Source organism: Acomys russatus, chromosome 19 (assembly GCF_903995435.1).
Source record: "Acomys russatus chromosome 19, mAcoRus1.1, whole genome shotgun sequence".
Taxonomy (NCBI): Eukaryota; Metazoa; Chordata; class Mammalia; order Rodentia; family Muridae; genus Acomys; species Acomys russatus.
Window position 1 is genome coordinate 51,362,474 of NC_067155.1, and position 12,660 is coordinate 51,375,133.

A 12,660-nucleotide genomic window follows, 5' to 3' on the forward strand; every position below is an offset into this window, starting at 1 on the left:
GTTCACAGCTGCTTTGAAGTCCAGCTCCAGGAGAGCCAGTGTTATCTTTGGCTTTTGTGGACACTGCACTCAAGGGCATATGCACACAGACACATAATTAAAATAAAATCTAAAACAAACAAAAAGGACCAAGAAAAGAGAAGAAAATATGCCAAAGGAAAACTAGGTTAGCTATGTCTATACTGTCTGTAACCATGCCTGAGTCAGGCATCACTAATCGATCACCGGGCAGTGTAACCAAGTGTCTGGGCAGATAGAACAGATTGGCCTGGTACAAGGCGGAAGCACGTCTTGTTTTTCTTATTAGAGATGGTGTGCATACTCGCTGTCTGCCCTCCCCCCTTTCTTCATTTTCCCACAGTGATAAGATGATCTTGGCCCTTGTGAAGAATGTGTGAAGGCTTTATGTAGGGATTGTGAGATCCAGGTTAAGACGGAAGATGCTAGTGAACAGCGAGGGAGCCTGGCACTGGGTTGAGACCTCAAGGTTGGGGGAATTTGTCAACTGTGTTGACTCTCCAGTACTTTTGCTGCGAGGGTAGGCCATGGTTGAGGCCTCCTCCATGGACCATGACGGTCCGGGTGCGGTCACACCATTGAAATCATGTCACTGCTCCAAGGGGGGAGGGTGTAGTCTGCCTCTCCCCGGCCCCATACTGTGTACGCTAGATATTCTTTCTCATGGTAGGTGGGGCTCCTGAGCAGCTGCTTGCCTGAGATCTGGGCTTACCGGGCCATCATTCTACCCTATCTGCACTGGCTATGCAATCCTTCCCTCCCCTTAGTGTCTGAGCCTGGCTCCCACAGGGAGACCTGTCACAAGGATGTCTGGGTCTCCCCCTAAGGCTGGTGCGTTTCTGCTCTTAGGGCCACTCCGTGCTCACCAGTCCCCTGCCAGGGCAGTTCCTAGCCCTGTGTCAGTAGGCAGGCCTGGGATAAGTGACCCACTCTTCTCTGTGTGGTCCTTTCTTTAAACCTGCAGCTGGATGGTGTGGGTAGGGATAGAAGTGGGATTTGTAATCTGACCAACCCGTAGCCTTAGAGGGACTTAGCCCCCCTCCTCCAGGCTCAGGTGCACGAGCTGCAGAGTAGGGCTATCCAGGAACACTACAGGTCCCAGTGAGGCCTTGTATGGAGATGTGGCGTCCAGCATTGTGGGTTATGGACGCTCCTCTAATTAAGGGGTACCCCAGCAGTACCTTGTGGTTGGACAGGGCTCAGTGCATGGTGGGAGCATTGCTGTGGCAGTTGTCGCTGCGAGTTCATGGGGGCCTCTTGCTGCTGGGTGGCAAGGAAGCTGCCGCTGCTCCTGCACTTGCTCACTATTCCCTTTCTCCTGCAGGACGTGGGGCTGCTTGAGTACCAACACCATCCTCGTGACTATGCCTCACACCTGTCGCCCGGCTCCATCATCCAGCCACAAAGGAGGCGGCCCTCGCTGCTGTCTGAGTTCCAGCCTGGCAGTGAAAGGTGAGGAGAAGCTGTGCCTCCTTGTCTAGGCTGTAATGTCTCTCAGGGAGATACCGAGAGTTTTTATGGGTAAAGCTGTAGGGGTTCAGATGTCAGCCCTTCCTCCTGGTGGCATCTCAGGGCCGTGGCAGGGTTGTGGTCTCCCAGGAGCAGGGACCGTGGACTTGGCAGGTAGAGGAGGCAACTATGCCCATCTACTCAGGGTAAGGGAGAGTGGTCAAGAGGCAGAAGGCTCATAGCTCTCCTGCTGGCTAGACTAGGTTTAACAGCAAGAATGCTGTGATCAGCTAGTGATGTCTGCCCAGGGAAGGTGAGAAGGAATAGTGTCGAGTGTGCTGTTCTTTGCATAATTCTTGTAGTGCTTCTCAGGCCTGTGCCTTGGAGTCCCCAGGGGTTTGTCTGTTTCATCTGTAGCAGTGGGGTGGGTCTTAGGTTTTGCGTTCCTCATCACCTTAGAAGGGTCTGTGGGGTCTTTGTGCTGCATTGAGTTGTTCAGGCTAGACAGTCATAAGCCTCATGAGTCAGAATCATGTCCCCTCCTGTGAGGGAAGGCAGAGGGACCTTCTAACATGGCTTCTCACGAGAACCTGGCTAGGTGGACACCTAGAGTCTTGGTCCTGAGCCTTTCTCTCTTGTGTGATGTGTGTTCCTGGCCTCCCACAGATCTCAGGAGCTCCACCTGCGCCCTGAGTCCCGCACCTTCTTGCCTGAGCTGGGCAAGCCTGACATAGAATTCACGGAGAGCAAGCGCCCGCGTTTGGAGCTACTACCCGATACCCTGCTGCGCCCTTCACCCCTGCTGGCCACTGGGCAGCCCAGTGGGTCTGAAGACCTTACCAAGGTACACCATAGCCAGGCCGATGGGTTCTGTTGCCACTGCTGCTGTGGGCAGGGAAGGGGCTGGGGAAGGCTGGGCGGAATGAGGGAGGGCAGCTCTGGAGTGGGTGTGAGGGTGGGACCAAACACTGGGTCTGCAGCCAGGTAAGGAAAGTAAGCGTGGGTGATGGCATCTCTAGCCAACAGGAGTATGTACAGACCCTGTGGCAGGACCCGGTGTGTCGCTGTTATCACTGACTAGATGGCCTGGAAGTGGGGGCATGAGGGTCCTGCAGAGTCTTGAGAGTTGGTGAGTGACTGGCATGAGGTCCGCCCTGTGTCCACATGATTAGCACATTCTGTGTGCCCCATCGGGGCTGGGCTGCGTAGTTGACAGAGCGTGTGGCGCAATGGCTTGGGACACCTCAGCTTTCATGCAGCCGACTGGACAGCCAGGACTGCCTTGTGTTTGAGCCTTGGAGAAGGGGATTGTGGAGTCTTTTCAGACGAGACAGGAGGAGTGGGATGGCGCTTGGCATGCCAGGGCCTGCCTGAGTTGAGGGCCTCAGGCAGACTGACAGACAGCCCTGCTGCTACCTGACTGGCTCCTTGGGTGCCAGGTCGGCTGGACAGGTCTACATCTGCAGACATGTGTGCCTGTGGAGCCCCAGGGCAGTGCCAGGCTGAGCCCTGTCTCCGTGGAGGCTCTCTCCACGCCAGGAGGCAGTGCTTACCCAGCTCTTAGCTCCATCCTATGTGCTCACCCACTTTGGTGTGCTAGGGGTCTACGTGGGCCTTGTCCATCCTAGGCTAGCACTCTACTACTAAGATCCTACTAAACTGATCAGGCTGGCCTGAACTCACTCTAGCCCAGGCTGGCCTTGAAATCACAACCTTACCTAGGCCTTGCATATAGCTCCCATGGCAGGCCTGTGACTCCGGGCCAGGCTTGACCTAAGCCTTCTGTCTGTTCTCTTGCCTTCACTCTATTGCTGTGCTGCCCTGGGTTCGGGCCTCCCTGAGCCCAGCTTGCTCCTTGTTAGTCAATAGCAGACCGACCCTGAGTGACCCAGGCTATCTGGGTACAGGGTTTGGCTTGTGAGCCTTGCACACACACCTTACGGCTGGACCAGGTGACAGGATCAAACTCCAGCCTCTGTAGGAGAGTAAGGCACTGGCACAGCTCTGGAATGTTCTTCGTGTGATAGAACAGGAGTCCAGCCCATTCCCAGTGTGTTCTGCTCAGCTCCTGTGGCCCCTGTCAGGGTGACCTAAGTCAGATGCTAGGACATCCCTGACATTGAGGCAGTCCTTATTCCCCACCCAAGACTATCCCTGGGAAATGGAGGTCAATTACAGGCTGATAGACTGACGCTTGCCAACCTCAGGCAGCCCCCCCTCCCCTCCTTCTCCCCTCCCCTCCCCTCCTCCCCCCCTCCTCTCCCCCTCTCCCTTCCTGCTCCAGGGCCCTTCCCCCTCCTTTCTCTTCTACCCACTCAGCCCATTCACCAGCACCCATATCCTTCCATGTAGACACCAGGTCTAGCCAGCATCTGGCCTCTGTCGGACTCAGTTGTCCTGGGCAACTATGTCTCACCTGTACTGTGGCAGTGGCCTTCTCAACCTTCCCCTCCCCCCTCCCCCTTCACCACTGGGTCATGTGGGCACAGGCAGAAAGATCTGTCTCTTTTTAAAGTGGCCATCAGGTCTGGTGTGACCGAGCCCTGATTTCCTCTCTCCGTACCAGCCTCCTGCCCCTCTTTGTGGCTTCTTAAACCTGACCTGGCCCCACCCCTAGGCCCTGACAGGGCTGTTGTGTGTCTGGCTACCCTCTATTTCCTTCAGAGGCTTGCTGCATGGGTAGCCCCTGATGGAATGTTGTGAAGTCTTTTTGGCAGGGGACTCTGCTGACCATGCTGGGTCTGGACTTGTGACAGGTGTGGACACAGGACTCTGCTCCAGCTCTGCTGTCCTGTTGGGTGACCTGCTTACTCCAACTTCTGTTCTCCTGCCGCTTCTTCTTGCCCAAATGTTACTCCTTCCATCCCTACCAGACCTTTTGTCCCTTGCTTGCCCCTCTTCTTCCTTCCCCCTTCTGTCACCCCTCTGCTGGATCTTCTTCCAGCTCCAGTTGCCTCTGTTCCTTTGTCCCCACCCCCACCCTGCCATCTGCCCAGTCCAGTCACCATCCAGCCTCTGTGCTCTGTTGCTGTATACCTGCCAACAGCTGTCCCATCTACTTGTCTGTCCTCGTCTACCCGTCCACTTGTACTGTCCATATATCCCTTCTTGCTCCCCCCTCCCCCAGAAGTCTTGGGTCCTGTGACTAGTGCCACCAGCATGGCCATTTCCTGGCTGGCTGGTGACAGCTGTCCCTATGTGTGTTCAGCCTAGGTGCCTGCTGTGCCTCCAGTGGCCAAGGAGTGGCCTTTCAGTGGGGACAGGAAGCTGGGAGTAACATCTGATCACTGTGTGGGGTGTCTAGGGACCAGGCTTGAGAGGGGGAGTGGCCACTCAGGACAGTAGGGTGGGGGATCTTCCTCCTTGCTGTGTACCCCAAAGTGGGTGAGTCACGTAGCTCCAGGGTAGGTAGGGGCTTTATGGGGTGGCCAGCAAAGAGGAAGCAAGCCCAGGAAGGCTACAAGGATGACAGGCTAACACCAAGTGAGCAACTACATAAACTGTCACATGCCAAAGTTTTCCCAGCCCTGTGGGGCCAACCTAGGACATCCATGTCTGGAGCTTAGCTAGAAGTGGGGGATGGGATTTGGGCAGGCAACTCCTGGGGAGTCTCTTCACCATCCTAGAACCCCCGTTCTCCCGGAGCCAGCTCTCCCTGCTTTGCAGAAGGCAGGAAGGACCATGACTGGCTTCTCATCAGTGGGGAGCAGATGGGTGTCTTAGGACCAGCTCTGGGTTTTGTGTCTCTGTGAGTACCTGTCAGCCTCTGCTGTCACTAGCTGCTTGCCAGAGTGTCCCAGGCCTAGCCTGTGGCTCTTCTGAGGGTTTTGTCCTCATAGTCACGCAGTGAGGCCACTTGTAGCTCAGATGCTCCTGTTACCCTGTCTTAGTGTTAGGCATTACCATTGCTGTGATGGAACACCATAACCAAAAGCTACTTGGGGAGGAAAGGGTTATTTGGTATTCAAGTCCACACCACTGTTCATCACTGAAGGAAGTCAGCACAGGAAAACTCAGGGCAGGAACCTGGAAGCAGGAGCTGATGCAGAGGCCATGGAGGGGCGCTGCTTACTGGCTTGCTCACCCTGTTTCCTAGAGAACAGAGGGCCACCAGCCCAGGGTTGGCACCATCCACAATGGGTTGCGCCCCCCCCCCCCCCCCCCCCCCCCCCCCCCCCCCCCCCCCCGCAATCAATCACTGATTAACAAAATGCTCTACATACAAGCTTGCCTTCATCTCAATCTTATGGAGGCATTTTCTCAATTGAGGGACCCTCCTCTCAGATAACTATAGCTTGCTTTATTTTATTTTATTTTTTTAATATTTTATTAATTTTAACTTATGTACATTGGTGTAGGGGTGTCAGATCTTGGAGTTACAGACAGTTGTAAGCTGCCATGTGGGTGCTGGGAATTGAACCCAGGTCCTTTGGAAGAACAAGCAGTGCTCTTAACCACTGAGCCATCTCTCTAGCCCCCTATAGCTTGCTTTAATTTGATAGAAAACCAACCAGTACATCTGACCCCTTGTCAACTTGACATAAACACATCACTGTTGAGCCTTTTGTTTCTCGTTCATCCCCAAGATCAGACATTAATACAGATATAACAATACAATATAAAACACTCCATAAACTCAGAAGGCCCCACAGCCTTACAAATTCAAGCACTCAAACTTGTCTTCTTAAAAATATGCACTCTCGGGCTGGAGAGATGGCTTAGAGGTTAAGAGCACTGACTACTCTTCCAAAGGTCCTGAGTTCAATTCCCAGCAACCACATGGTGGCTCACAAACATCTATAATGAGATCTGGTGCTCTCTGCTGGCCTGCAGGTGTATATGCAGGCAGAGCACTGTATACATAATAATAAATAAATAAATCCTTTAAAAAATATGCAGTCTCTTTTTAAAATTCAAAGTCTCTGTAAAACTTTCTAATCTGGGTGTGTTTTTTTGTTTGTTTTGTTTTAAAGTTTGAAGTCTCTCAATTGTGGGCTTCTGTAAAAATAAAGAATGAGTTGAACACTTTCTTACTCTAAGAGGGAAGAACCACGGCACAGTCACAGTCAGATCAAAGTAGAATCAAACTCCAACTGTGTAAACAACACAATGTTCAGCATTTGGGATCCATTCGGGGTCTTCTGGGCTCCTCCAAAGGGCTTGTCTTCGAGGCTCTGCCAGCCTCCACTCCACAGCTGCTGCTGTCTTTGGTGATCAGCCCATGGTACTGGCATCTCCAAAACGCTGGTGTCTTTTGCTGCAATCGGGCTGCACTTTGGCCAATTACCTCTCCTGGGTTCTCTTCATGGTACCATGCCTCAACTTCTCTCTATGTCCCCTTTAATCCTGGCCTTCAACTGCCACTGAGGCTGCACCTTCACCAGTGGCCTCTCCTGACCTCTCACGGTGCCTAACCTCAGCTTCCTGCCTTCGTGTCTTTAAAACCAGTACCAACTGGGTAACTCTGTTTTTTTGGTTTTGTTTGTTTGTTTGTTTGTTTGTTTTCTGTGTAGCTCTGTCTGTCCTGGAACTCACTCTGTACACCAGGCTGGTTTGTTTGTTTTCTGTGTAATTCTGTCTGTCCTGGAACTCACTCTGTACACCAGGCTGGCTGCCTGCTTCTGCCTCCCAAGTGCTGGGATTAAAGGTGTGTGCCACCACTGCCCAGCCCACCTGGGTGACTCTTAGATTATCAAGTTTGGCTGCCAGTGCAAGGGGCAGGTGTTGACTGCCTCTGGAACACAGCTTCTGTGGGCTGGGTCTGAGGAAACACTTCCCAGAAGATTTCACCTCAATGATTCTGGTCTCTTAATCACCACTAGTCTCTCAGCTCCAGCCAACCAGCATCATTTGTCCCAATAAAGCAAAGGTGTCACTTCAGTGGTGCTGGTCTCCTGCTAAACCATGGCTGACTCTGAGGTTCCAGTTGACTGGTGGAACCACAGTCTTGTTTTGGGGGGGTTTTTTGTTGTTGTTGTTTTGTTTTGTTTTGTGTTTTTGTTTTTCGAGACAGGGTTTCTCTGTGTAGCCTTGGCTGTCCTGGACTCGCTTTGTAGACCAGGCTGGTCTTGAACTCAAAGCGATCCACTTGCCTCAGCCTCCCAAGTGCTGGGATTCAAGGCGTGTGCCACCACGCCTGGCTTAGAACTGCAGTCTTAATCCAAAATAGCAAATATGCAAGGGTCCCATAGTATTGAGGAAACTCTCACAATTCCCTCTGGAACTCTACAAGCCACACCTCCGTCATCTGCATTTCCCTCAACACTGTTTTCTTTCACAGTCCCACAGAATAGCTCACTACCCTTTAAACACTCATTGGCTTTTCTTGCTCAAGTTCCAAAATCCTCCCCAAAACAACATGGTCAGGTCTGTCACAGCAATACCCAACTATTCTTGTACCAATTTCTGTCTTAGTTCGGGGTTACTTTTGCTAAAGTAACTTGGAGAGGAAAGGGTTTATTTGGCAGATGCGGTCCACATCACTGTTCATCCTCAAAGAAGGGCAGGACAGAAACAAACAGGACAAGACGCTGGAGGCCATGGAAGGGCGCTGCTTACTGGCGCGCTCATCAATGGCTTTCTCAGCCTGCTTTCTTATAGAACCCAGGACCACCAGCCCAGGGCTGGGCCCTCCCCTGTCACAAATTAAGAAAATGTTCCACAGGCTTGCCTACAGCCAGATCTTAGGGAGACATTTCCTCAGTCAAGTTTCCTTCCTCAGATGACTATAATTTGCATCACATTGACATAAAACTAGCCAGCCACACACCCCTTTAGGGTCTCTGTCTCGTGTCTCTGCTTGATTGTGCGCCCCTGACTCTGTCTGTCTGTCTGTCTGTCTGTCTCTCAGTGTCTCTGCCTCTCGCCTTCCTACCATCTGTTTTCCTCTCCCCTGCCTGGGCCCCGGCTGGGCTGGAGCCAGGCTTCAGGGGGAACTGGGTGGGTGTGGATGGAATATACACGGCTTTGAGCAAACATGGTTTGTAAGGAATCCAGCTGGAGGCAGGAGCAGGGCTTTGGGGGAGTTTCTGGCCCCCTAAGGGTTGGCAGTGCCCTCCTGCCTGGGCTTCCCAGTGCCTTGGGAGGTTATTGAGCTTTGTTTCTGGGAACTGGAGGGTGTTGCAGTAGGGCCGTCTCTGAGAGGTTCTTGGGTGGTTGGGGCCTGGGACACCAGCTTAAGCACAGCCTCTGAGCTGATGTAGTATCTGGAATCGCTTGAGAGACAGCATTTGTGACTCTGAGCAAGCTGCCGCCCCCCCCCCCCCCCCAACCTCTCCTGCTCCCCTAGCCTGGAGCCTGCCTCTGTGGCTGGGTTGGCCACAAGCCTCTGCTGGAACGGGAAGAGATCAGCCTTGGGGCCCATCCCAGGCCTTTTGTGGCAGGTCTTTAAGTCAGATACAGAACATTTCTTGCTGCTGCCTTGAAGCTTTCTGCCCAGGCATGGGGCTGCAGAGAGCCACTGGGTCAGCAGAGAATGGCTGATTGGCTGGCAGGAGCGAGTCAGACTGCCTGGTGGGTTGAAGAGAGACAGACTGGTGGACTGGGGGAAGGCTGACTGGTGAGAATCTGACTGAGGAAGAGAGTCTGGGAAGAGAATTAAATTGCTGCCCAGTTTCTTGTTGGGCTTGGGGCTTCTGTCACCTCAGGCTTAGGACTCAACAGGAGAGTGGGTCACCCGCAAGCAAAGTGACCTGTCACTTAGAGTATCTTGGCATGCCGGCCCCAGCTCTCCAGCCATTGGCTCACCATCTGTGAAGCCAGTAGCAGGACAGTCAGGAGTGAGGATATTGACCCACCCGTCATCCCCCTGGAGAGAGTCCCTCCATCTGGGAGAGGGGTCGTTCGCATGGCTTCTTCCAGCCCTGCAGTCTGCCTTGGTGGGTGGATTCTCCCCTTCTGGATGTTTCTGTGATCCTGTTTCACAGCCCATGGCCTTTGTTCCCATTATGTGGGAGCATGGGGACCTGCTGTGTGTTTGTACGCTGTGGGGGTATGTGTGGGTCCAGTCATTTCATGTCTGGGTGTGAGGATGGGCCACCGTGAAAGACAACCTGATTCGACTGGTCCAGGAAGCCAGGCTCAGCCACATGGTGTGGCTGGTGTTGCCAGGTGCGTCTTCTAAGTGTGCTGCCCCAGTCTTGGGGACGGAGCCTCCTGTAGGTGGCTCGGCTTTGGAGCTCATCCTTGGCTGTGGGAGGTTCGATCCATGGTTTCACGATGCCTGGCCTCATAGCCCACGCTTATTCTATTTCTCTCCTGGTCTTGGTGATGATAGGACCACTGGGCTCAGGGGACCATACTCGCAGCCACCTTCTATTTCAAGATGGATATTGGGAATTTCCTGAAGGATTGCATTGGGAAGAGAGCCTGAAGCACCCCTCCCCCAGTGTGCCATGTTCTGCCATCCTCGTATTTTAGATGGCGGTATGAGGCCAGGGGCAAAGCGCTGGGTTCAGAGGGGCCCGGGGCAGGGAAGGAGGACAAATAGAATTTGTAGGCTCTTCTAGTTGCGAGAGTGGTGGGGGTGGGGTAGGTGGGGCACCTGGTTGCCCAGGCTGCAGTTGTTCCAGGGAATAAAAGCATCCTGTGTCCTTAGAGCGCAGCTGTGTGGGGGTGGGGAGCAGCCACTGCCTTTGCCTGGCCCTGTCTGCCAGCAGCTGCTGTCTTGGCCCAGAGGAGACTAGGGTGGGGCTGACCTAGCTGGGGACCAGGGTTGGGTGTACCTAGGCTCACAGAGGAGGTGAAAGGACTCCTGTCTTGTTCATTTCCTCCATTGTATAGATAGGGGCACTGAGGCAGACAACACGTCCGTGTATGATCTGTGGTCACTGAACTGAGTGTTGTAGGGCGGGGCTGGGATCAGAGCCCAGGGCTGTCTAGAAGAGAACTGGGTTGTTTTCCTAACCTCTTTGTTCCCTGGGCATCCCAGTACAGCCTGGGTGGTCCCTGACCCTAGCTAGAGAACAGGAAACCATGGTGGGGCCAGGTGCAGGACCATGTGTGAAATACACAGTCAGTCCATCAGCCTCAGGGAAGAGCAGCACCCTGATGAAGCTGACAAATACCCATAAATGACAAAGAGCCTGGTGTGGTGGTACAGAACTGACATCCCTGTGTATGGGAGGCTGAGGCAGGAGTACACCATGGGCAACAAAGGGAGAGATGGCTTGCAGAAGACCCAGGTCTGGTTCTCAGCATCCTCATGGCTCACAGGTGGCTTAATCCCAGTCCCAGGGGTTCTGATTCCCTCTTTTGACTTCTGAAGGGATCAGGCATGCACGTGTCCAGATACATACATACATGCAGGCAAAACACTCACAAATAAATCTTTAAAAAGTTGAAGGTAAGCCGGGCGTGGTGGTGTGTGCCTGTAATCCCAGCATTTGGGAGGCTGCGGTGGAGGCAGAGGCAGGTGGATCTCTGTGAATTTGAGGTCAGCCTGGTCTACAGAGTGAGTCCAGGACAGCTACACAGAGAAACCCTGTCTCGAAAAACCAAAAACAACAACAAAAAAGGTTGAAGTTTTAAAAAATGGCCGAGGCACTAGGTCTGTGGTAGAGCGCCCACTTTACACTATACTGGTAAGGCCCCAGAGTTCTATCTCTTGCTCTGCAAAGACAGAAGAAAGAAGTGAGGCCTGATGACTGTTAGCTCCTGTGTGTTGTGACAGGTGTGTTTTCTGAAAAGCTGGCTGCTCCGGTTCAGGGTCTGCAGCCTGCTTGTGTAGGCTGTCATGTGCCTGGAGGGCTTATGGGTCTGGGCTGGAGGTCAGGGGTCACTGTCGGAGTCTTATTTCTCTTCTGGGGTGGGGGAATAGGAGCGGTATGGTCAGAAGGAGGCAGTAAGGACTGTCATTGCTCAGGTGGCCTGGCAGCCACCTGGGTTTTGTCTTCGGAGAACACAGCCACAGGCAGCGTGGTCTGGACCTGGCAGGAAGGCAGGATCCACATACAGCCCTGTGACCATGGGAATGCTCAGGGTGGGAAGTTGGTATCCTGCGGCCTGTAGTCATGGTTGAAAACAGGTGCCGGGCTAACTAACGTGGGTAACCACACTCTGCTCCTGTCTACCTGTAGGACCGGAGCCTGGCGGGCAAGCTGGAGCCCGTGTCACCCCCCAGCCCACCGCACACTGACCCTGAGTTGGAGCTGGCGCCGTCTCGACTGTCCAAGGAGGAGTTGATCCAGAACATGGACCGCGTGGATCGCGAGATCACCATGGTGGAGCAGCAGATCTCCAAGCTGAAGAAAAAGCAGGTCGGTAGCGAGGATGCTGGGGACTCCAGCGAGAGGCCAGGAGCCTGGCCCCACACCCTGGGTGCCCAGAGCCGTGCCATTTCCTGTTTTTATTTGGAGGGGGGTTATATCTTGATTTGAGAAGCCTCTGGGCTGGGCACATGAGGTGTACACATCTGAATCCCAACAGAATCCAGGGTCTGTAGGGGACGGAGGCCCCCTGGGAGATGCACCTTGAGCTTCCCAGGGCGGAGAGGAGTCTTGTTCCATGCAAGAGGAGTTGAGTGGGATCTAGGCGCAGGGCAGTGAGGGCTTCCAGGATGGCGGCCCAGACTCCCAGAGTGAGGCTGCGGTCTTCAGTCCTGCAGGCCTGGCTCAGAGCCACCGCTCTGTGCACGTATGGTGACTGAGGCTCGAGGTTAAGTGACTAGAGCTGGTGTTGTTCGTAGTTTTGTTTTGTTTTGAAGCAATTTCTTACTTAAATTGCTTTTTGAATGATACCTTATAATGTGTTTTTTAAAAATTACACTTAATTTATTTTTATGTCTGTGTGTGTGTGTGTGTAGGTAGATTCTAGTGTACAATTTGCGGGAGTTGGTTCTCTCCTGTGAATTGTCTGCTTGCTGTTGGTTAGCACCCCCATCCCCAACCCCCCTACCCCGTTTTTGTTTTTGTTGTTTTGAGACATAGTTTCTCTGTGTACTCCTGGCTTTCCTGGAACTTGCTCTATAGACCAAACTGACCTCAAACTCAAACAGATCTGCCTGCCTTTGCCTCCCAAATGCTGGGACTTGGGAGGCAGAGGTAGGCGGATCGCTGTGAGTTCGAGGCCAGCCTGGTCTACAAAGTGAGTCCAGGATGGCCAAGGCTACACAGAGAAACCCTGTCTCAAACAAACAAACAAAACAAACAAACAAAAAAAAGAATTAAAGGCATGTGCCACCACTCCCCAGCTCAG

General features: G+C 53.2%; 1 protein-coding gene across 1 annotated transcript in view; it reads left to right on the forward strand.

Moving 5' to 3' along the window:
- The window catches only part of Ncor2 (nuclear receptor corepressor 2), a 125,663-nt gene that overhangs the window by 19,607 nt on the left and 93,396 nt on the right, over nucleotides 1-12,660 (forward strand). The window contains exons 3-5 of the mRNA XM_051162146.1: nucleotides 1,343-1,470; nucleotides 2,134-2,311; nucleotides 11,544-11,796. Coding sequence (XP_051018103.1) covers nucleotides 1,343-1,470; nucleotides 2,134-2,311; nucleotides 11,544-11,796 — 559 coding nt within the window. The remainder of the gene's footprint in view (nucleotides 1-1,342; nucleotides 1,471-2,133; nucleotides 2,312-11,543; nucleotides 11,797-12,660) is intronic.